Source organism: Vanessa cardui, chromosome 23 (genome assembly GCF_905220365.1).
Source record: "Vanessa cardui chromosome 23, ilVanCard2.1, whole genome shotgun sequence".
NCBI lineage: Eukaryota > Metazoa > Arthropoda > Insecta > Lepidoptera > Nymphalidae > Vanessa > Vanessa cardui.
In genome coordinates this window covers 2665397-2691744 of record NC_061145.1, presented here as the reverse complement: position 1 = coordinate 2691744, position 26348 = coordinate 2665397, and the positions used below count along the sequence as shown (strand labels likewise).

At 32.1% G+C, this 26348-nt stretch overlaps 1 protein-coding gene across 2 annotated transcripts in view; it reads left to right on the top strand.

Moving 5' to 3' along the window:
* Positions 1-26348, top strand: part of LOC124539695 (thyrotropin-releasing hormone receptor) — a 126006-nt gene that overhangs the window by 49576 nt on the left and 50082 nt on the right. For both annotated transcript variants that reach the window (XM_047117023.1, XM_047117024.1), the window contains exon 2: positions 16945-17500. In XM_047117023.1, coding sequence (XP_046972979.1) covers positions 17053-17500 — 448 coding nt within the window. In that variant the 5' untranslated portion in view covers positions 16945-17052. The remainder of the gene's footprint in view (positions 1-16944; positions 17501-26348) is intronic.

Here is a 26348-nt window from a genome sequence, read left to right as displayed (position 1 = left end):
GAGCAACCAGTTTTTTTAAGTATAATGTTTTTTGACATCTTAACATCTTAGTTCCCAACCTTGGGACAATACTGAGTACTGTTGTTTGGTGGTAGAATAACTGATGAGTGGTTGGTACCTACCCAGGCGGGTTTGCACAAAGCCCTACCAACAAGTAATCTTATGTGAACAATGATTGAAAAATTAAATCTACAATAAATAAAAGACCGTTTCAACTTCATACGATATACAAAGTGAGTTCCTATAAATTAGCTGACAAGAATTTCTGGTCACGTGACACAATCGAGTAATCTAATAATATAACCAATTAGGACTTATAATTGGGTTTATATGTAGCTATAAATATCAATCACTGGGTCAACAGCAAAATAGATTTGGTATGATAGTATGAATAGCGGACTTCTTGTAAATTGCTTATTATTTTATCCTTTGGAGAAGAACTGACTGACTTTTCGTCAATTTATCGTCAAACCACCTTATTGATATAGTAAATAAATTATATAAAAATTTTAAATATATATAAGAGTATTAGTAAACTATATATTTGAAAAAAAAAACATATCAAAAGACGTTGCATAGATTTAAAGATTTAAGCATACATAGTGATATATAATATAAGAGCCGAGATGGCCCAGTGGTTACGGCGCGTGCATCTTAACCGATGATTACTGGTTCAAACCCAGGCAAGCACCACTATATATATAAGTACTTAAAAACATCGTGAGGAAGCCTACATATGTCTAATTTCATCGAAATTCTGCCACTTGTGCATTCCACCAACTCGCATTGGAACATATTCCACATGTGTTCCAAGTCCTCTCGTTAATGGGAGAGGAGGCCTTAGCCCAGCAGTGGGTTAATATTTTTTTGCCTCTTATAAACCAAATAAACATTTTATGACATCATATTTAGTATTGATTCTCCATTTACTTACTTAAATCTGATATAATTAAATAATTTATACACCATAATAAATTAAAATAAATTACAAAAATTATAAATATTAATTAGTAGCCATAAATAATTGGCCGCAAGTGTACAATGCCAACAGAGTAACGCACTTAGCGCCACTGTTAACATAACCCGGCTTAGACGAAATCAATATTACGATTCTATTGCGTCACTATTCACTTAATGCTTAATTCGTATACTTGATAGTTTATATACATATATATAAAACCTCTTTTCTTTGAAACTCATTGGATAATCGTTAAATGCTGATGGTCCTGGTAGAGTAATTGAATCTATTCTAATATTATAAATGTGAAAGTAACTGTCTGTCTGTCGTTGTTTAAAAACTAAACCAATTTGATGTGATTTGTTATGACGCAAACTTTAATTCCAAGGAAAGACATAGGCACATAGGCTGCCTTTTCAAATTAGGCACATGAATCAGCGGTGCTTGCCCTCGGTTTGAACCTGCAATCATCGGTTAAGATGCACGCGTTCTAACCACTGGGCCATCTCGACTCATAAAATGGTAAATTGATACTATTGCGTTTACATGTTTACATGTCTGTGAGTGAAGTACAGAGTGGTTTATAGTTTTATAATTGATTTGTACAATCTTTCAATCAGTTGGGTGTAGTACTGTACTCCTCGCTAGGTTATAAAATGAAGTAGTTCCCAAAGTTGGTGGCACATTGGTGATGTAAGGAATTATAATTTCTTATGGTACCAATGTCTGTGTGGGACTGATGGTGACCATCTGATTACCATTTGTCCGTCCGCCTACGTATATTACAGTACATATTATAAAACAAAGTCGCTTACCGCTGTCTGTTCCTATGTATGCTTATGTCTTTCTAAGTACGCAACGAATTTTGATGCGGTTTTCTTCAATAGATAGATTGATTCGAGAAGGTTTTTTTTATATAATACATGGGCAATGTAATAAAGAAACACTGTATTTTAGAAGTTTCTAATGTGGTGTCGTAAATAAACAAATTATGTTGTATATTTAGTATCAGTATTGCAATCTTGCGAATCTGGGGCGGGTCGCTAGTATATGTATAAATATATGTATAATTAATAAACCTATGTTTTTTTAATTATTTTTAAATTTATTTCAATAGCCATCAATTTCGATGTGTCATATTTGCCGGGTGTCCCTTAAGGGCGACATTTCTTGTTATTATCTCATTCTAAAAATACTCCCACGTTACCCTTTTTAATTATGTTAATTAAACATTTGTCGCATTGCCTGACAGTGATAAGGCTTCTGCACGCTTTAATATATGTTTCGTGTAATATTAATTTATATATTTGTATGCAATCAATTTACAAACAAAATCCTTACTGTACCTAAAAACCTCCTTTGGATGACATAGCTTCACTTTCGAGATTTATTTATTTGCGATTTTATATATGTCGTTCTTAGTATATATAAACAATTATATAAATCCATAGATAATGTGAAATCATTTAAAAGAAAATACTACATGCTAATATTAAGCTATTTATTTCTATTTCTTGTTACAACAACAAAACTTTAAGAGGAGAAACAAAAACAAGAGACACAAGAACACAACGCAAGAGAAAAAAGAAGTTTGTACTTCTTTCACTTTAAATATGACTGGTATTTGATATAGATATTTAAGAGATGATATTATAGATCTTGTGATAACTAAAACATTCATTAACATAAGAATGAATAACATTAAATGCTTAAATATATACAAATATGGACTAAGACTAAAATTCCGATCCTCTGGGCAAAAAACGAATCAGCCCTCCTGTCACCAGTGGAGGCAATGAGGCGAGGTGTTTACTTTTGATGTAGCTTTTTGCACCACTACTCCAAGGGCCAAGCGTTTCGACAGCAAATGGAACAAAAAAAATTTGATCTTTTAATCATGGATTCAATCATTCATCGGTTAAGATGCACACATTCTAACCACTGGGCCATCTCGACTCCTATTATCTATATTAATATTATAAATGTGAAAGTAAGTTTGTCTACTCTTGCACGCCAAATCGAAGAACCGAAAACGAGTGGAAATATAAAAACTATTTAGAGAGATCGACAAAGATGTGGAGATTATTTCATCTCATATTAAATTGTTTATAAAATATACGACAAACAAACAAAAAGAAAAAAAAACCGCTGAGTTTCTTTCGCCGTTTCTTTTCAGGTCAGGGTATTTTCTTTTCCGAATCGGTGGTAGTGTTTCAATTGACCATCAATAAGAAAGTGTAATGCTTTTATATTGAATAAAGTTATTTGAGTTTTGAGTTTGAAAAATTGTAGATTTAAATATCACAGTGAAGTATTGCATAGGTCCATTATTCGTCGCCCGTCAAGAACTTCTGCGAAGTAAAGCTGACGTACAACAATTTAAAACGGAAATGACTGACGCAGGAGAAAGTTCACGATACAACAATAAATGTCAAATTCAAAAGTTTATATTTATTGCATGTTAAACTAGTTTCAAACTGCATTACATTTTGTGAATATTTTTTTTATAACGAAGTTTTATTTCATGACTTACATCAGTGTGAACTGGCAGATATAGTCTACGATATATGTATTTGATAATAACAGTAGTGATTTTTCATTAGTAAATTTTGTACTTATTTCGTTGATTATGCTTAAATCAATATCAATACAAATACAAACATACTTTTGTCTTTTGTAGCGTAGATTCTATAGAGAAGAAAGAAACTCAGTAGTTACTCTTTCCCATCATTTAGAGCTGAGATGGCCCAGTGGTTAGAACACGCGCATCTTAATCGATGATTGTGGGTTCAAACCCAGGCAAGCACCACTATATATGTGCTTAATTCGTGTTTATAATTCATCTCGTGCTCGGTGGTGAAAGAAAAGATCGCAAAGAAACCTGTATGTGTCTAATTTCATCGAAATTCTGCCACATGTGTATTCCACTAATCCGCATTGGAACAGCGTGGTGGAATATGTTCCAAACCCTCTTCTTAATGGGAAAGGAGGCCTTAGCCCAGTAGTAGAAAATTTACAGGCTGCTACTTTACTACTTTACCCATCATTTGACATTATGTGAGTTAAATACAATCATTAAAGACCCACATAAGAAGCATTACCTATAGTATGAAACTCCGCACAGTTTTAATCCAATCTATAGTATTGCGGTGTAGTGGCTAACGGTCTAAAATTTCATAAAAAATAACTTAATTAAATATAACTTTTATTCCGGGACTAGCCTATATAGTGTAAGACAGTGTTTTCTTAAATACCTAGTATTAGTAAAATTATAAAGTTTAAACAATTACGTCTTTACTTTACAACTTTAAAATAATTATATTTATCAATAATTATTTTAAAATACAAAATAATTAAACTTCAGCTATTTTTTAACATTATATTAATTTGAAACTTATAATGAAGAAATTTTTTTTTTGTAATATTTTTGTAATCTCAAAAGATTTATTAGTAAGCAGCTAGACAGTAATCATCAGCAGTGCTGTGTACGTCTGTAATTCGTACATACATCAGATAAGTGTCCGTTTTAAATGTTTAGTTTTAAGTGTTTAATGTATGTACTGTTGACGTGCCATTCAAATAAATAAAAATAAATGAAGACTTTCGTCCAATTATGGGATATATACAAGCTGTTACTTTAATTCCTCTTTTATTGTTCATGTTTTTCCCCGAGCAAGTGTAATCAGTTTTTAATTAAAAGTCGAGTAGTCGGTTTGTAGTCGCCTAGAATGTTCTGAATTGGATTTAAATTTAATTAAGTGCAAGAGATTCCCGCCAGAACGATCAGAACAGTTGTAACTCGAATTAAGTTACTTTGTCAGTATCGACCTGGAGATACATTCTGGAATTGACAAAAATGTACTCATTGATATGCGATAATGATGCTTATAGCTTTAAATTGTGATAATAATTACGCTTAATATTGCATGACATGAAGCTATGTTACAAGATTTCTAGATCGTGTTAACGTTTTGCTTTATAGATATCATCTAAGTTTGATTGGAGAGTAATATACCTGTTGACTTCCAAGCAGGATATATTAATTTAAATAATTGTATTTAACTAATTTGACTTTGTATTTTTTAAATGTTGATAAAGAGTAACTACTGAGTTTCTTGCCGGTTCTTCTCGGTAGAATCTACTTTCCGAACCGGTGGTAGCTTCATTGTAAAATGACGATTCAAAAGTGTATTTTGATTTTGATATGAATTGCAACTGTTTTATATATATATATTGGGGACTAAAATTGGAAAATTGCCTAAATAAAATTTTAAAAAACACCTATGTTAATAAAATACTATAAAATTTATACATATTGCCTGAAAGTCAAAAAATACTAACATTGCGATATATGTATATATGTTGAGCAATGTCATCACACTTAGAGCAGAACCCAGACTTCCTACTGCTGATCAAGATTAGGAATAAATTTGGAACTTATTCCACCACAATTGTCCAATAAATAATAATGTCGAAGGTTTATATCTACACACATGCTTACCGTCAAATACAATAAATTATTAAGACAAATTATGCCCATGAGAAATGGTGCTTGCCCGGCTTGCAACCCGCAATCTTTCGGTAACTACCACAGTATTCATTTCAGCCACTGAGCTATATCTATTATATATTTATAATATTTGAATTAAAATGATTACATATCCAAATCAAATATTACAACCTCGTGCCGTATAACGATTGAATTAACGACACGAGTTCAATGAACTTTATGAACGTAATAATATTTACTATTGACAGGAATTTAATTATCCGACGCACTAAATGTTTACTCAACATGAAAATAAAAGCTTTCGAGAATTTTAATTGGCTAATATATTATTAACATCCTTGAAACTAAATACGTGTTACCACGATATTTTGATTTACCTTTAATAATATTATTAATATATAAATCTACTGGAAGTTTTAAACTTAAGAAAAACTTTATTGTATCAAAAACATTTTTTTTTCTTTTATGGTATAAGTTGGCGGACGGGTATATGGGCCACCTGTTGGTAAGTGGTCACCATCACCCATAGACAATGACGCTGTAAGAAATATTAACTATTCCTTACAATGTGCCACCATCTCAGGAACTAAGTTGCTATGTCCCTTGTGCCTGTAGTTACACTGGCTCAAACCGGAACACGACAATACTGAACACTGTTGTATGGCTGAATACTGATATTTGGATGGTACCTACCCAGACGGGCTTGCATTAAGCCCTACAACCAAGTAACTGGAATTACATTTCTAAATTAATAAAATAAATTCTCACAAACCCGGTGATGTCCTGTCCGGTATCTTATAAGTTTAAATAATCATAAGATAGTATAAAACAAAGTCGCTCACCGCTATCTGTCCCTATGTATGCTTAGATCTTTAAAATTTCGCAACGGATTTTGATGCAGTTTTTTTATAGATAGAGTGATTCTAGAGGAAGGTTTTTGTATATAATACATGGACAATATAATAAAGAAACAACAAAAATTCAGTAGTATATTTAGCTAAACCTTTTTTTATAAGATAGGTGGCAAACGAGCAGGAGGCTCACCTGATGGAAAGTGACTACCACCGCCCATGGACATCTGCAACACCAGGGGGCTTGCAGGTGCGTTGCCGGTCTTTAAGAAAGGAGTACGCTCTTTTCTTGAAGGTTTCCATGTCGTATCGGTTCGGAAAAATCGCCGGCGAAAGTTGGGCGAGTCTATAGCGTACTCATATGTAATAATTACAGGCTACCTCTCGTTTTTAAAGTGTTGTAACATATTACTACTAAGCTTCAGCATTAATGGAATACACATCTAGCAGAATAAACGTGTTTATTGTCTTAGAAGTAAAAATATACAAAAAAAAACTATTGTATAATTGTATTTTTCTTCAACAAACCTCCTACGTGAAGTAACAATATAACTTGTTTTAGTTTGATAAGAGTTTGCTAGTAAAATACTTGAATCGACGATTTTCTTTTTGACTTCGATGAATCTTATAAAATATCCCCTATAAATATTTAGATGGTGTTATTTTTATTTGTATAAATAAGCTCTCACAATGTAGAAATTAGGAATACTAGGAGTATTTGGTATCAAAACATTAGAGATTTATGTTATTACAGTTATTGTATAGGAGAGAAATATTAAAACGCATAGGAAACATGATAATGTTATGTGTGGTGATATTTGTATGTTTTTAATAATAAATAATAATATTTTAAATAAAAATTCAAAATTGGTGCAATGGTATCGCGTATTTTTTTTTCAATTTACTCACTATAAAAAAAACGCAAATAAATAATTTGTATTTAAATGTTACAATTTGAAAAGCGAGTGGGTGGTCACAAGGCATTTGGTTGTATGCTGTGCTGGCGCGGCTTGTTCCTGCATGTGTATTAATAACCTTAACCAAAGTCTTTTCATCAGAACTTAAAATAAACTATATATAGCGTTAAGATAAGATATAGCGTTTTTAGTTGCGCGAAAATATTTTAATTTCGTATTTTGAATATCCAAATAAATGGCAGTTTATAATATTTTTGTTGCCACTTAAAAAACATACACTCCGCCCCGTGTTTGACAGAACAAATGCTCGGGTGCAAGCAAGCCGTCAGGGTAGGGTAGGGTAGGGTAGTATCAGCATGCCTGACCTCCCCATTCCCCATTATTTTTAAAGATATCTTCTGAGGCTTCTGATTGTCCAATACTTGACCAACATACGCGAGGCGTTCCTCAAAGGATAGATAATTGTTGCTTCAAGTTGAAAGTCTGTTCTAAACTGTCGATGTAGTTAACCTATTAAGATTCTTGCAAAGAATTGAATACAAATTCTTTACATTTTCAATTACTTTTTTCATGTTTATAAGAATTTTGCTCGATAGTGTATCTGCAGTTGTCATGAACTCGATTCTCTTTGAATCGCGAACGAACTTTAGTCGAGTCGTATAATAGAACAAAAGCACTGGAACATTTCAATAGAAATAGCGTTACTACTATTAGATTTATTTTTTTGTTCAAACCTCTCTTTTAAAGAAATGTATTTTAATGCCTCGGGTTCCGTAGGAAACAGTAACTTGTACTTTAACTTTATACTGGTCTGTATATAATAACTCAGCATCTGTAGTATTAAGTTAAAATTCTGGGAGACCAAATACTATATTGAGTGTTTCTATCGACATATTCCTGGAGTCTTCGCATTTTGAGCTCATGTGGTTTGGAGAATACCGTCATAAATCTGATGATTTTTTTAAGGATTACATCAGGCATAGCGGGAATTTAAGGATAGAGAGCACAATTATATTTGCACACACACATGTGTAGGAAATTTCTTGATGGTAGGGCTAATTGCTAGCCAATCCTAGTGGATACACACATTTCGTATATTTTACCACGGAACAAAAATATTTAGTATTTCTACTTTTTGGTTTGAAGGGTAAGTGAGCCAAATTAACATAGGCATAAGCAACATATTACTTAGTTCCCAAGGTAGGTAATGAATCACGTATTGTTGATATAAGATATGATTAATGTTTTTTACAGTTCCAATGTTTATGAGTAGTGATGATCACTTATCATCAGGTGGCCCATTTGATACACCACGTAAAAATCAGTGAGTAATTAAATCTGACTATTTGATAGTAGGTTCCTATGAATATTTGTTATCTAAAGTAAATAGCGACTTATATATATCATCAATATGTTAAATTGGGGTCGATTTTTTTGTATATAGTTTATATTATCTTTCGGAAAGGTCTTTTACCCTAATACATCGATATACAGTGTATCTAGGCATTCTGACCCCTGTCGTACCGTTCTTACCAGCTTAGCCTTTATAAAAATAATACATCACTATGAAATGAGTATTAAAAACCCGCTTTGTATGTACAGTATTGTACAGTTTTATGTATGGCAACATTACACCGTTTATCAATAAAATTATTTATAGTGTACTAACTTATCGTGTGGTGATTTAAATATGATAAATTCTAATTCTAATTATCGTTCAAGCTTAATTAACGTTGACCAATTTAATATTAATGGGTGTTGGACTCTATTTGGTCATACGATAATGCCAAAATTGTTTATATATGTTTGTATTACCCATTTAAAATCTAGTATAGGTAGTGTTCGGGGCTAAGTTCATTTAATGGGCTTTGAGTGAACTGGTATAATTCCTCCGTAACGGTTTATACCAGGTGTAGACGAAATATCCCTCCCTGTATTTCTAGTATATATACGTATTTATATAAAAATATTATTAAATCTCATTTTTAATTTGTGGTAGGGCTTTGTGCAAGCCCCTCTGGATAGGTACCCACTCATCAGTTATTCTTCCGCCAAATAACAGTACTCAGTATGGTTGTGTTCCGGTTTGAAAAGTGAGTGAGCCAGTGTAACTACAGGCACAAGGGACATGACATCTTATTTCCCAAGGTTGGTGGCGCTTTGACGATGTAAGGAATAGTTTATATTTATCAAACACACAGCGTCATTGTCTATGGGTGATGGTGACCACTTACCATCAGGTGGCCCATATGCTCGTCCGCCAAACTACAAAATAAAAAAAAATCATTAATTTATTTTATTTCTCGTCACTTTTTTTTAAACTTTATCATTTATTTTCGCTACTAATTAGTTCCTAATAGCGAAAGCAAGTTTGTTTCAATCGAGTATCCCACGATACCTTTTTTTTAATAGGTAGGCAGAAGAGGTATGGTATAATGGAAAATCTTACTAGAAACCATATTAAAATGTGTGACAGTTTGTTCATATATATACTAGCAACGCCGGGACGCTTCGTACAGGACAATGCTGACAGTAAATATACATGTATATATACATAAAACCTTCCTCTCGAATCACTCTATCTAATAAAAAAATCCGCATCAAAATCCGTTGCGCAAATATCTAAGCATACATAGGGAGCATATATATATATATATATATATATATATATATATATATATATATATGTATATATCTATCTAAAAATAAAATCCATGATCTGTGTAATAATGAAGTGACCGTCTCAATGTCCGTATGTCCCTTAGCAACAACGACGTTAGTGAATTTATTTCTTTATTGTTCCCGCTGATTTCGTTACCAAGGAACAATGGGAGGCAGCCCTTATATAGGTCACTAGTACTGTCAACATAACAATTATTAATAGGCATATTAGAATAATACTAAAATGACAATAACAACAAAAACTACTGAGTAATTGTATTAATAGTACATTTTAATTTCAATTCGTAATATTCAAATTTTCTTACAATGCTGTAGCTCGGGTTGTTGATTTTGTAATGTTTCCTCGTGATGTTTTCTTAACATTTTTTTATGGTATAGGTTGGCGGACGAGCATATGGGTCATCTGATGGTAAGTAGTCACCATCACCTATAGACAATGACGCTGTAAGAAATATTAACTATTCCTTACATCGTCGATGTGCCACCAACTTTGGGAACTAAGATGTTATGTCCCTTGTGCCTTTAGTTACATTGGCTCACTCACCCTTTAAATTGGAACACAACAATACTGAGTACTGTTATTTGGCGGTAGAATAACTGATGAGTGGGTGGTACCTACCCAGAGTGGCTTAAACGTCAAAGCCCAAGTAGCTTGAGCATTCGGTAATTTACTGGAGCTTGGTCCTAAAAAAAATTTGGGTTCCGACCATTAATGCTGTGGGCGAGTTGATTCGCAATGGTAATTATTCTAGTCATAACAGTAATCATGAATCATTAGTGAATGTCCACAACAAACAGCTAACAATGTTAATCTTTATATGACATATTAATAAATTTCTCTCGCAGCGAAATCAAACTTGCTATATGAACTTATTGAAATCACTTATGAAGTGAACGAGTTATACAATAATTATGTTATAAGTCCTACGTATAAGAAATACAAAGGAAGTATTTACAATGCACCTAAACGATCTACAGAGAGTAATATTACAATTTTTTTGCGCACCGTACCACGTGTCCATGTTATAAAAATAAACAAGGCACGTATCGAAAGCGATAGCTATGTGTGTACTTTGATACGTTTAGGACAACTCACTAAATCCATCTCTAATCAATTCATTCAAAATATTTTACAGTGTGTGTGACGTATGTACCGTCAGAGTAAGAAAACCTTCGTCAATTTTCTAATTAATTCCTATGTCAAGACGTAAACTCTTAGTACCTTTTGAATCTAAAGATCAAATCATTGCGACTCAATATGTAATTCTCGATCGGTAAAGCAGATTATAGCTCACACTGAGCACACGAAAATAGATCTTACGGTGACGAACCTTTTCTTACCCCGACTGTATATAGATTAATTAGTCTCGTGTGAATGTGTGCGTGAACGCACTTGCATGTGTGCGTGTAAAATATTTTTATTTATAAATGAGTACATCAGATATAGTTTACTTCATTTATTAGAATCAAAAATATATTAGTAAAAGGGTGCTAAAATATATTTCTTAAAGGCAATTAAAGCCCTCCAATTGAGAGCTATTCGGAACAATTCAGGTGTCGTTTTTCTTAACGAGCAGTTTCTTTCTGGAAGCTATTCCTTGCTCATTTCTTATCCCTTTAACTTTATACCTAAAGCAATTTATAATTAGAAGATGCTACAATTTGATGTTAACGTTGTTATTATAAGTAGAAAAAGTATCTTTGCTACACGATAAAACAGTTTATTTGAACGCTACATTAATCACGTTAAAATGCCATCTTAAGATACATATTAAGTTCGAAATGACTTTTTATTAATTTATCCTAATACGATTACAGTTAGGGGATATTTACCATAATGTCTCATGAACAAGACATTCGTAAATAATGTCGAAACATCGAGATCCACCAACTAAAAATAAAAAAAAACTATACTATATTATAAATATACCGTATTAAATAACACTAATAATAAAAAATAGCCATATTAATTTAAAATCTTACATCCTAATATAAATTAAAAAAGTAAGTTAATTTATTGACTAGTTTTAACTTATACTTATGTACCTAACAACTGCTACTAGGGCCTACACCCACATATAGTACGACATAACTTAGATGTAGCATCGGCAAATTCAATAGAACCAATTACTACTGATTTATAGTTTATACAACCAATAGAAATATAGATATGATGCTACCCTATCGCGCCGTTCATCGCTATAGATTCAGTTCAACCAAAGAAAGCAAGTGCATGTAAATCGACGCGTCAAATTGACGAATATATTAGGTCATATGAAATTATGAGTTATTAAGTTTATATAAAGATTGATAAATTGGGATAGCGTACTGAATTCGAATGTGATCGGTTTTACGAATTTTGCCGATGCTACATCTAAGTTGTGTCGTACTATACCTAGGTAGATAGAGGACTAAACTACATCACGTTATTATGCATTGGTTGGATAAAAAGGCTTTTTATGACATAGTTAGGGAGTCGGATAATTGGATCACCTGACCGTAAAAAGTCACCAACACCTATAAACATTGCTGTTGGTGACTTCTAAGGTAAACTTCGAAGCTAGGATGTTATCTCTTGTACTTGTAATTATTCTGACTCTTTCTTCCTTCAAACTGGAGCATTACAAAATATTGCTGTCTGGTGGTAGAATATCAGATGATATATAAACACACGGCCCTGCCATCAAGTAAATCAGGTGAGGCAGGCGACTATTATTTTGTTAAAATATAAGTACTGTGTAAAAAAAAAGAAAGTAACAGCCCGTAAATTTCCCACTGCTGGGCTAAGGCCTCCTCTAACGTTAAGGAGAGAATTTGGAACATATTCCACCACGCTGTTCCAATGCGGGTTGGTGAAATGCACATGTGGCAGAATTTTGATGAAATTAGACACATGTAGGTTTCCTCAGGATGTTTTCCTTCACGGTCGAGCACGACATGAATTATAAACACAAATTAAGCACATATATATAGTGGGCCTTGAATCCGAAATCATTGATTTAGATGCACGTGTTCTAACCACTGGGCCATCTCAGATCTTTATTCTGTATACTCCATGGTAAATTTCGCTCCATTTCCATTACTCTAAGTAACATAACTCTGCTCTGTGACACAATAAAAGACTGATTGTTTTTCTCTATAACTTTTATTACACAAATGTTTTTTTATGTCATAATTGGCAAACGAGCAGGGGTTAACTTGATGGAAAGTGACTTCCACCACAACTGGATATCTGCAACACCAGGGGGCTTGCAGGTTTAATAAGTTCAACAAACAATATGCAATTGCAAAAACATATGCATCATTATATATCACAGATTTGACTTCTTAAACGGTTTATGAATATACGAGTATATTAAATTTTATAATGGAATCGTATAATGTCTAGCGTATGATTGGACGCTTGACTGTTAGAAGGCCCTCAGTTGAGCTGGCTTTTGAGAGAATCGCTACGATTTCAGGGATTAGTATACATTCATGATATATGGGAATTTACTATGAAATTTAAGTTTACCTATACTAATTTCACTACCAAAACACGGAACCGAATTTGATGAAATTTTGTGCGAAGCTAATTTAAACTATACTACTTCTTTCCATAACACATGATAACTAAAACGATAAAACACAGACAACAACTACTAATATAAGAAGTATAATAAAAATATTTACCTTAAACGTTTGTTATATGAAAATGGTAAATAAATTTAATATATACAATAACTGATTACATCAAAAACAATAAAGAATTAGATGATTAATATTAACCAATCAAAATCATTCTTCATAAAGTTTTTCCGAAAACCACCAATCACATCTTAGATTTATGCTTTGTCATCGCACCCTTTAAATCTAACCGGTCAATCTTTCACCATAAATCACGAAGGTACACAACCCGATAGATTTGCACAAATATTGGCTGAATTTATAGGATTTTTTGTGGGTTCCTTCGACATGTTTATGTTCTTCTGTAACGAATAAATACATTGACATTTTGACGGATCCTTCCAAGGAGAATTTTTTTTTTAATATTTGTTAATAAGACAAAAGTCACTTTAATTCTATCTTAAAATTCTCTGCACAGGTGAAATAAAAAAAATATAGTAAAGGATGAAATATAAGAAAAAAAAAGTATTTTCGGTCAGAATTATACAATACTAGTGTAAAATATTAGCCATTTATTAAAACACTGATGTGCATATATATATATGTGCTGTTTTTATAGCATTGTTTGTTCATAGTTTAGCTGTTGGCGGTAAAGTATTTGATTTTTGGTTTTACCAACTCACACGGGCACAAAGCCCTACCAATGTAAACCAATTCATTTAGGAACGCATAGACAGATAAATAAATATTTCACACACTGATACATGGTGTTTATATGTGTAACGTATCTGTGTATTATCAAATCAACTGTAGCGTTATTCTGTAAGAATTTTCAGGTATCGCATTTTTGAAATAATTTTAAATTAATTTCGGTGACATGCAATAACATATATAACGTACATTGGTAAAAAAGGCATATTATGCGATACAAGATTTTGTAGATGATAAAAAAGCTTGGTATTAATACCTGTTGACTTCTGGATACATTACATACATATATAATTGTATTAAACGAATATGATTGCATTTTCAACCGACTTCCAAAAGGAGGAGGTTATCAATTCGTCTGTATTTTTTTTTTTTTTTTTTTTTTTTTTTTTTTTTTTTTTTTTTTTTTTATGTTTGTTACCTCATAACTTTTCACTGGGTGGACCGATTTTGGTAATTTTTTTTTGTTTGAAAGGTAGTGCTTCCCGTGGGGTCCCATTTTTTTTATTTTTTTTTCCGATGATGGTATCCATGTGAAAACGACATAAGTCTTAAATTTGCATTATGTATATGCGCGACAAATAGGTGAATAACTGAAAATCACGTTAACCAATTTTGATAATTCTTTTTTTATTATAAAATATATACTTCAAGGGTAATTTGATGAAAGTTTGGTAAGGTTCTGAGCACAGGATCCATGACAAAGTAACGGAACGGAAGGGAACGGAACAATTCTGAGGAGCACGTTAGCGATACTAGGTCGAATCTTTTATTTATAGGTTATTTGGATATTTGAGTCACCTTCCGTAATGTGGTTATGTTTATGTAATTATCATAGTCGAATATTATAATCAACTAGCTACCCACCCCGGCTTCGCACGGTCGCAATACTGATACTAAATATACTACAGAATTTGTTTATATACGACATCACATCGCAAACTTCTAAAATTATCAGTGTTTCTTTACTATATTGTTCATGTATTATATACACAAACCTTCCCCTTGAATCACACTATCTTTTAAAAAAAACCGCATCAAAATCCGTTGCGTAGATTTAAAGATATAGGGACAGAGAAAGCGACTTAGTTTTATACTATGTAGTGATGGAACTCCTATACGGCTCGCAGTTAGGGTGCGATATGGGGCAGAATTTCTTACTATCTAATCAAATTTTGTGTATGTGATGTGATGTCATATGATGTACGAAATATAGTTGGTCTTTTTCAAAGTTTTTTTGCTGAGTTCGATTACAGCTCTTTCGAGGGATCCTTGTAGTTTACGCCGCGTGACGTATTAAATCCGCATTTTCGAAAGTCTATTTTTGCTTTATTCGCAAGTTTCCTTTGAAATTGTCCTCGAAGTAGTTTCTGACTCATATAAACGGAACGCTTAATCTATCCATATTAAAAAAAATTAGTTAGTCAACATCAGCTTCACTTAAAATCAAAAAATAAATAAAATTTTAACAAAAAGAAAAACCGACTTCAAACAAAACACTATTTTAAAACAAATGAATATGCACGAAAAAGTAATAAAAATAATTGCGTATTCAACGTATTTTTTAGAGTCTTCCTAAGTTAAATGAAATGAAAAATATTAGACTACTTAAAAGTCGATTAACGATTATATCATGTAGTTATAATTATTGTTATATTTGGAGTCGGTGTCAGCCAATAAAACCCTACAGTATATCTATCAAAAAACAATACGAGAATACTTTAACAAATATGTTTTTTACAAATTACCTTTTACACAATAATATACTGGATCAATCAAGGGGCTCGTATCGCTTCTTTCTTTTGATTGTTGGGGCAAGGGCACCATGGCTGACACCGGCTCCAAATATACCAATAATTATAACTACATGATATAATCGTTAATCGACTTTTAAGTAGTCTAATATTTTTCATTTCATTTAACTTAGGAAGACTCTAAAAAATACGTTGAATACGCAATTATTTTTATTACTTTTTCGTGCATATTCATTTGTTTTAAAATAGTGTTTTGTTTGAAGTCGGTTTTTCTTTTTGTTAAAATTTTATTTATTAAATGTAGAAAAAGAGTAACTACTGAGTTTCTTGCCGGTTCTTCTCGGTAGAATCTACTTTCCGAAACAGTGTTAGCTTCACTTAATTGTTAAATGACGATTCAAAAGTGCTTGTAAAAGCCCACTTGAATAAAGTTTATTTTGATTTTGATTTTGATTATCACTCTTTGATATTTATTTCGTGTTCTGAGGTTATCTTCAAGTTTTTGTTTCTGAATAGGACTACTGTACCCAGACATTACATATGTCTATTAATTTCGTAAATGTTGTAACATCAAATCATAAGAAATGCCCATTTTCATTTTCGACCTTTCTTTTTGTCTGTCTGCTTTATTGGACTGGTAGTTGTTGGACAGGACTGATCCCGGGGTCCTGATTTCAAAATTTCGAATTATAATCGTAATCGTCATCATCATTATCATCATCATCAGTTTAAAAAATACTAAACAGTAAAGTTTTCCATATACATAATACAAGTTTTTATTTCAGTTGTTAAGATTAAAAATATACTCAAACAATTTATACGAGAAAGAAATATGGAAATTCATTTCAGAAATAATAATTCCCGGCGATCCGTATAACAGTCCAATTCATCTCAGTCGCAGCACATTTTTAATGTTGTCTCGTGAAATGAAGTAATCAATCCGTGTATATTGTTTCAGATCACGAAAAGAATTCCTTTGACGTCAGAACTCGAGCTGAACTGAGCTGCCAGAGAAGTGGAAAGAAAAATGTGAAGCTCACATGTCCACCCACACTCTCGCACGCACATGATTTCAATAGCGAATTTCACGCACACGAATACCCAAACGCCGATACAGTACAACACAAACACATACAAAAATGCCACACAAAACCCCCGCGACAACGCCGAGAACTTATTCGAGAGATTCGAATTTCAAAATGCTACTTTCACGAATAATTCGATATCGAATTCGACGTTCGAAATGTCGAATAACTTTACCGAGTACGCTGAAATACCGTATTATATAAAGGCGACGTCGATGACGTTTTGCATAGTGATAATGTGCTTGGGCGTGATAGGCAATGTGATGGTGCCCATAGTGATACTAAAGACTAAGGACATGAGGAACTCCACAAACATATTCCTGGTTAACTTAAGCATAGCGGATCTGATGGTGTTGCTCGTCTGTACGCCGACCGTGCTCGTTGAAGTCAACTCGAAACCTGAGACTTGGGTGCTGGGGAAGGAATTGTGTAAGTATTATATTCGTTCCAGAGATATTTCTACTTTAATAGACAGACATACATGCATATAATGATAAGTGATCACTTGTATAGAAAATCTTTTCAACGCTCCATCATCATATAATCTTTGTGATCCACAACACTGGAATACCTTTAAAGTACAATAAAAAAAATCTAAATTTGCCTTTAAATCATATTGATTTAACCAGATCTATAATCAAAGAAGCTATCGTCAGCTGTGTGTATATATCCTTAGAAGAGAGAGTATGTGAGAGTGTATCCTTGTGTGCATAATTATCTTAACTAATTCTTACAAATGAATTCTCAAGCAATAGAAAGCATTTCAAAATTTATTAATCCAAACTTTTTGTAACAGAACTCATACAATTTAAGAATCAGATATCACAATAAAGAGCAACTGACAGACAAACAGGCAGACTTTCTTTTGTATTTGTAATATTAGTATATATTAAACGTAGGTGCAGTCACGATCCAGCTGATGTATCCTTGTATTTGTTCAGGTGATATTACCATATAATTCTTGTGTTCAGCAAAGAAAAACATCGCGAAAAAATACTGTTTGAAAGCTTTAAAACAAATATCCGCACAGAGGAAATCCATAACTCTGGTATTTATGCGCTGTCAAATAAGCCAAAAATAAACCAGTTAAAACTCAATTTAATGTTAGGATACTTTTTTTTAAATTGTTGTATTTGTTGACCACAGACATATTGTCGTATGTACCTTCGATTTTCAATTTGTTTTTTTTTTTTCATTTTATTTATTCTGCTTGTAATTTTTTATTGCCATACGGTATCATTATTAATATTTGTGGATTAGTTTTTACGGAAAAAACTGAAGCAAAATAACAATCTAAATATTAGTGTCTTATGCTAAGTTACTTTTTGTCCTATTTGCTGTCGAAACGATAGGCCCCTGGAGTAGTGGTGCCAATAGCTTAATTAAAAGAATAAAACCTCGCCTTATTGCCTCTACTGGTGACTGGTTCGTGTCTAGTCCAGAGGATCGGAATTGCGATTCAACGGGGAAATGCTGCTAGCTCACAGTTCTTAAGTATTTTTAATTCATATTTGTATCAAATCAAATCAAAATAAACTATATTCAAGTAGGCTTTTACAAGCACTTTTAAATCGTCATTTTACAATTAAGTGAAGCTGCCACCAGTACGGAAAGTAGATTCTACCGAGAAGAAAGTTAGTAGTTACTCTTTTTTAACATTTAAAAAATACAAAGTTATGTTAGTTAAAAACAATTATTTAAATTAATATATCCTGCTTGGAAGTCAACAGGTATTAGCACCACGCTTTTTTATCATCTATAAAATCTTGTATCGAATAGTATGCTTTTTCTACCAATGTGTTTTTTACAAACAATTTTATTATAGAAACAGATACCTTGCCCCAAGAAGGATATATTTATGTTCCTAATTCTTATTACTATTATATATTAAGACTGGCAGTTTAGCTATATCCCGCCCTTTACTGTATCCATTAAGAAGTTGCATATAAATAAACTCACTTTGACATTTATAATATTAAGTCAGCGTTTTCACAGACCTTACAGTAATTACATAGAGTCCCTGTAGAGGATCTGTTTCTCTCTTTTTCTATATGTCTATTTCTTTCTATTACATACGGTTTTATATAATGCTAACTGTACCCGTATCTTCGTGCGCACAAATTTTACAAAGTGGGTTTATTCATTCCGAATTAGTCCGCTTTACTGCTTATTACATCAACTAACTGTCAGTGAAATTACTTTCAAATCGGTCCAACCGTTCCAGAGATTAGCCGAAACAAACAGGCAGACAGAAATAAAAAATGTTATTTTGCATATGCATTTAGGACAAAGGGGTAATTTTAATATTACAAACAGACACTCCAATTAATTATTAATTAAAGTTACTCTTTCAAGTCACAAGAGTTTTTGAATGAAAAAAAAATCATGACGTTTATTTATTTTCAAACGTTATTGATTTATTTAATTATCTATAATTCAATACATAATAGCAAAACTAAACTTTACTTTTATATAACGTTACTACATAATATAGTGATCGCAATAGGTCATTGACGCGTGCCTGACATTGACGTTTTATTGGAGTTCACATTGAGTTATGAGTGAGTTTCTGCGAACAGCGTGAATACTTATCACGTTATTGACGACTTATATTCAATTTCGCATTTTTTTGCTTTATAATAAAATGAAGTATTGCGTCCACAGTAATTCAAGAGATCGGTGTCGTGTGATGCATACTGATTAATATACGTTCAAATGCTTTGTATAATGTCATATATACTAATACTATAAATGCGAACGTAACTCTGTATGTGTGTGTAGTTTAATGATGGAATGTACCAAGCGAGATTGATCGCCAACAAAGGTTTTTTTTTATTTCGCTAACCTGAAGACCAACCCGAAAAACGCTAGTGAAATCGCGAGCAAAACACTAGTGAATAAATGTCAATGACCTTAAAAAAAGGAAAAGTTAGTTAGAAAAGGTAGTTAGCTTTCTTGCCACTAAAGCATTAGTTCTTGATTTTTTTAAATAATTTTGTTGACAATATCATCTGAATTCACTTGGCTTTTCAATTTGTTTTATTTTTTTTTTTTACAAATGCAAACGCTGTAAGGCCTAAATAAAAAATAAAAAAATAAAATTATTCTATTATTTTCCACGATTGACATAAATTCAAATATTATTTACAAACATTTATACCATTAAGACTAAATCAGTAAAAGTTTATGATATTATTTTATACTTGGAAATAAATGCGACATATATAAACTAGCGAACAATTTTATTTCGTGAAACTAATGTTAAGAAAAAAATACGATCCAAATAAATACTTCGGTAATAGTCGCAAAAATACTTCCTCGTTGGACCGCAACGCCGATACCCTGAACAAAAAACCAAATAAAAAAAATAAAAACAAGCATTCTTTACTTCGGGCACAAAAATGAACGTTACTATTTTTAAATTTAGAATTGTCAGCAAACAAAAAGGGTGCATACTTTCAATTGAATTGGTCGAATGATTCTAGTTCAAATCCAGTTACAAGATTTGACTAACATATTAAAAATATATACATATCTTTGTATTTATATATTTCTATTTCGAATGTAATTGAGCTCCTAGACGGTGGGATCTATTTTGATGATTTTTTTTTTCTGTATTTAAGTGGATACTGGGTGGATAGTGGATATAAGTAAATTGGTAGAAAATAGTAATTACTAAAGATCTCACCAGTTCAGAACCAACAAGCAAACAAAACAAGCAAGAATTTTAAGAAGCAAACAACAAGAGAGACATGAGCTATTTAAAAAGTTACATGATGATTTTATTTCGATTTTTAAAAATAAGCGCGGCGATTGGAAATGACGTAAAGTTCTTATTTCAAACGGACGAAGGCGGGACTGTTAGTACAATATATGTATAAAGTCAGGTGGACTTAAGGCGCAGATTCCTAACCTATGAAAGAGCCCTATATCCAGCAATGATTGGCTGATAAAGACAAATTAAAAAGAAAAAAAAGAAAAAAAAGCAAAATCGAAAATCCCATATAGTCCACCAGTGTAAGAAGATCTTGGTATTACTAATCCAGAGCACAACTTCAATTACTAAACTGCACAAAGGCATTATTTCGAATAATAAACGAATACTAGCATCATTTCTTCGATTTAGTATTTCCCGCCCTTTAACACAAAATGCAATTGGAGCAAAAATTTCCTTCAACGAAATTCCAAAACGGTTCAATCAAAAACAAAGTACGAACGGTAAATTTTTTAAACGGACCTCATAAAACAGTTCCTTCGCGTCTTTATTTTAACTTAAAAAAAAAAAAAAAACTTACGTTTACTCTCAATTAAGAACTGTTATGCTTTTTATTGGAGCTCTGACCACCCTAATATAATCTGTATTACAGACTATAATATGTACCGGGAATCGAATATACTTATATTTACATGCAATTATAGACCTTATTGTAACTGTATAAGGTACGATTTACTAGATACGTTATATTGATATGAGTTTCTCGTTGTTTTAAAATAATAATTTCGAAAATCGAAGTATTCTTGATTTCGCGATGGAATTCGAAAGGCCACGGAACGAGCGTTTTTATGACATTTCAAAGAACGTTTAACAATTAAATATCGACGATGAATAATTTTTATTAGTAATCGTAAACAATTATCCAAGTATATTGGGACATTAATGAGAGTTCCATATAAAAGGCTTATGAAGATATAAGTAAGAATTATAGTAATAATAATCATTATGAAATACTTTAAAGATTAAAGTAAAAGCATTGCTTTACTCTAAATAACTGCAATGATCGTTATATTATAATAAAATTCGATTTTTTGTAAGTTTAATTAGATGCTTATACTTTTTATCGTTCTATAAATACAATAATTTATTGTATGATAAAATTGAATATGATTGAAAAAAACTGAGACCGCATGTTTATCTCAATTAATTATACTAAGAGGTTTTTTAATATGCATTAAAATATATTTAATATAAATTTCTTGTAAAATATCATTAAAGAAAGTTTTACCTTATTTTAAAGATGAGAGTATGATAAATAATTATCGGTAGGTAATTAACGAAACCGAAAGTAGTGATTGAGTTCCATTCTGTTTTGTATTGCATTCCACATTCAAATTTTTTAAAAATGATTCTAATTTTCTCTATTTTTTTTTCTGTATTCTGTTATTGTCTTGTCATAAGATTCCTCTTTCTTCAATTCTCCTAATTAGTCTGAACGCTGGCTTAAAACAAATTAGGGCTATTAAATAGGAAAACTATTGAAATCATAACTACGGTGAAATTGCTATTGGATAAATAAAAATTACATTTAATTTTACTGAATTAAATATTGAAAATCCATCTATCTAATCTATATATGGTTTATTATTAAAAATAATTATATAATATTTTAAATTAACATGGTTATTTTTATTATTAAAGTTATTAATTTCGGGATATTTACCATGTTTTTATTTTTGATCGGTGGAGTTCGATATTTCGAGATTATCTACGAATGTCTTGTTCACGAGAATTTACAACTTATATATTTATAATTTATTATATAATTATCCGAAATTAATAACTTCAATAATTATATAATATATTAAAAAACCTATAATTATATTTTAGACATAATCGCTTTATTTATGACCACACTGTAAACTGTTTAAAGACGATCACATCGCTGCTTCAAAACGAAAGGGCCACAAATCAAAATGTTAGAATGTTACAGGAGGGGTGTTTTAAAATTTTTCAGTTTTCTTTTTGAAATATCTTTTCACACGTTCGTCCATTTTTTATGTAAATTACATGTTTGAAAGCGTCTTTTAAGCCTTTACCTAGGTCCTAATGCATTATTTTGATAACTATCATCGGAAGCAAGCTAACGACATATACGTCCCTTTGGCATATAAATTATTGTAATTACACTAATGATCTTTTTCAATAAAAAGACACAAATTATGAAAGAAAATACGCATTTATTTAAAAAAGTAACTTAAATGTATTTGGTAACAAACAACGCAGACTTCAAAATTAAGTAAATGTTTCTAAAAACTTAATAAGACAACTCAAAATTAGTAAGTATGTTAGGAATAAAATCAAAGAAATTATATTATTTTTTTACGTGAGAAATATTTTGTTACTATTCTATAACATTGTTCAACGTTTAACTTTTATTATAGTCTTATAGACTTCTGAACATTATTATATTACTTACTCCTTTACTTAACAAATTACAAATTTATCATCACAGTAAGTACTTAACTGTAAATAGGAACTCAATTAAAGATCAGTCTCACTGCTTACAGACGTTTGAGCATTGGTTACTTCTAACTAATCAATCACAAATTATCACAAAAAGTATGTACTTATCTGTATATAGGAACATATCAAATGTCAGTCTCATAAGATTTTAAACTATCTTTCTATTAAACCTTATTAACTATAATATTCAAAGACTAATATAAAAGTTTTCATAAAATTTCGGTATTACGTGTTTTTCAATAAGCTTTAGAATACCTTGCTTTTTTTGTTCAGAAACTTTCAACTTCTGTGTATATAACTTTTTCAGTGTGTTAGTTGCAACCGTGGCTTTAGGTTGCCGTTTCTTCAAAGTACATACTGACTTGAACTCTTCTTCTTCGTATGAAGTCTTAAAGAAAAACATGTTTTTGTTAGCTTTATCAATTTTTAGAACCTTTACATCGGACCATTTTAACTTTTCTCCATTTTCTGCTGTGATGAAGTTACCAACAGCCAGTGGTTTCAAGTCGTAAAAACTATCATGTGTCAGTTCTTTAACAGTGTATGGTTTTCCCGTCTTTTTTGCAGTTTTGATCAATGTAATATATTGATCGGGTACATAAATTGGCGAAGATTTTAATGCTTTTGAAATGTTTCTTCCAATAACGGAGTGAACAGAGTCACCCTCGTTTTGGGTGTGACCTTTAATCAAGAATTTGTGTGTTATACTTTGCAGTTTTGGAAGCTCGCTAATGGCATGTTGGTACATAGCCAGCATAAATTTATTTTTTTGCTGACCACAGCAATTATCACTGTAGAAAATTACGTCGAAGTTAACGGTTGCTTTATCGTTTAGAGATTTTAGGTACATATACACACATGAACCTATCTCATTCACCCCTCGAGCTCCTTCTCCCTCGTGCCAAACAAAGCAAGTTGTGTCCTTTGTACCAAGCTCAGTAATCGTGAAATTTAATACATTTAACTTTGAAATATAATAAAAGCTTGACACTTCACCCCGCGGACAAGGCATCACAGCTTGTAAATCATAGACAGAAACTACAAACTTGTCACTAACATTTTCCTTATCCTTCTCTTTTTCCGCTCTAACGAGACATTTTTCTTTTAAATGTTGGTCTTGCTTTTGTTGTAATGGAACTTTATCTTCAGCATTAGCGTAAGCAGTACAATCTTCACATTGGTCCTTCTTAGGTTGCCAAAAAGAAATATTGAAGTCCTTCATAAAGATATTGTAATAGATTTGGTAGTTTACGTGTTGCACTCCTTCAGATTTACATTTTTCTACGTAATCTCTGTGCAATGTAGCTATGTTGGTCCCACCTTCGATATATTCACGTTTCGTTTGAGCACGGCAATAATGGCTCTCGATTCGTGGTATAGATTGTATGTGAGCTTTTATACCATCGATTAAATTAGATTCAGTCTTGTTATGGCTTTCATGTCTCCCTCTCTTATCTGGTATTTGAGTTCCTGTGAGACTCGAATGTTTCTTTAGAACAGTTCTGATTGCTTTGTCTGAAATTGCAAGAGTATGCATGAAGAAAATTTTGCATACTCGGATACGGGTCTTATTTAGAGGCAAGTAATATCCATGATTGAAATTTTTACGAGTACTGCCAACACGAGTATAACGATATTTGGGTTCAATTTTAGTCATGTGGTCATGGACGAACTGTCTCTGAATATGTATATCAGCAGTCTTCCAGTACTCATCAAATATTACCTGTCGATCTTCCTGTGAGAATTTAGAAGAACAATTAAGCTTACATTTGTTTGAACAAGGAGGCCCAACTTTTTTACTGTCCATGAGCTTCTTCGACTTTGACAAAGACGTGTATGCTTTACCAGTATTTCTTAAAAATTTGGCCTTATTCTTCTTCCATATCTCTGGGTTTGCTTTTCTTTTACGAGACTTAATAGCTAGATGTGTATCCGTACAAGGAGATTGTCCATCGACGCTTACTGGCAGGCTATCTACGCTATTTGGCTGCATATCAAGACTGCGAGGCTGTATCAGAGTGCTAAGGCTGACTGGCTGCAGTTCATGACTATCGATGTCTTGATGGTTACTCACACTATGTGATTGCTCTTCACTTTTAAGTGGTTTTGGCTGGGTATTGACGCTCTCAATGTTACCTATACAGCTTTGTAGTATGTCGTCAATTTGGTGTGATTGGTTAATATTGCTGGCTGATTGATTTTGTGGAAGTTGGACGGTTTTCGTAGTTTTATTAAAATCTCTAGAAGTTCCGGGTTTTGGTGAAATATCTTGCCTTATTAGTGCTGTATTTTCCTCGTGATCTTCTTCCGAATCTGATTCGGAACTAGATGATAAGCTTATATTGAAATTTGGATCTTTGACACTGTCATCAGAAGAAAACAGACTTGTTGTGCTATCTGAATTCTTGCTTTCGCTGGAACTATCATCACTATGTTCAATCAAAATGTTTGGTTTATCGTTAAAAGTAATCAAATGTTCTTCATCGGAGTCCAAAATACTTAAATTTTGGCCATATTGACTGTCTGGTATAGAATTTGTATCGAAAGAACTATCATGTGGGTTGATAGACGAAGGAGAATCAGGAGAAGGAGAATCTTGCTGCAGCTGTGGACCAATTGGTAAATCATCGTTTTTATGTGGACTAAGGGGTAATGGTTTATTCTTCTGTAAAGAGATGGAATCATTTACCATTTTCACAAGTCTATATCCTCTGGTCTTATGCATCCTGTAAAATAACAAAATAAAACTAGTTTAACTTCACAAGTTCATTACAAATAATCCCAGTAAGTATTATTAAAAATCACTTATAGGTACCAATATTATTAATGGCCTTTAAACCCACATTAATTGCATTAAAAGCTAAAATAATTTATTCAATCGCCAAGCAGTTAAGCAGTTATAAGTCATCTTTTAAAATAAATTATTTACTAACCTAAAAAAAAACCAAAACAATAGTTAGTACTTTTCGTTTCAAAAGGTCTTCACAAACTATTATATTTAATACCGCGAAATAGACGTTTCACAAAAACTGCTTT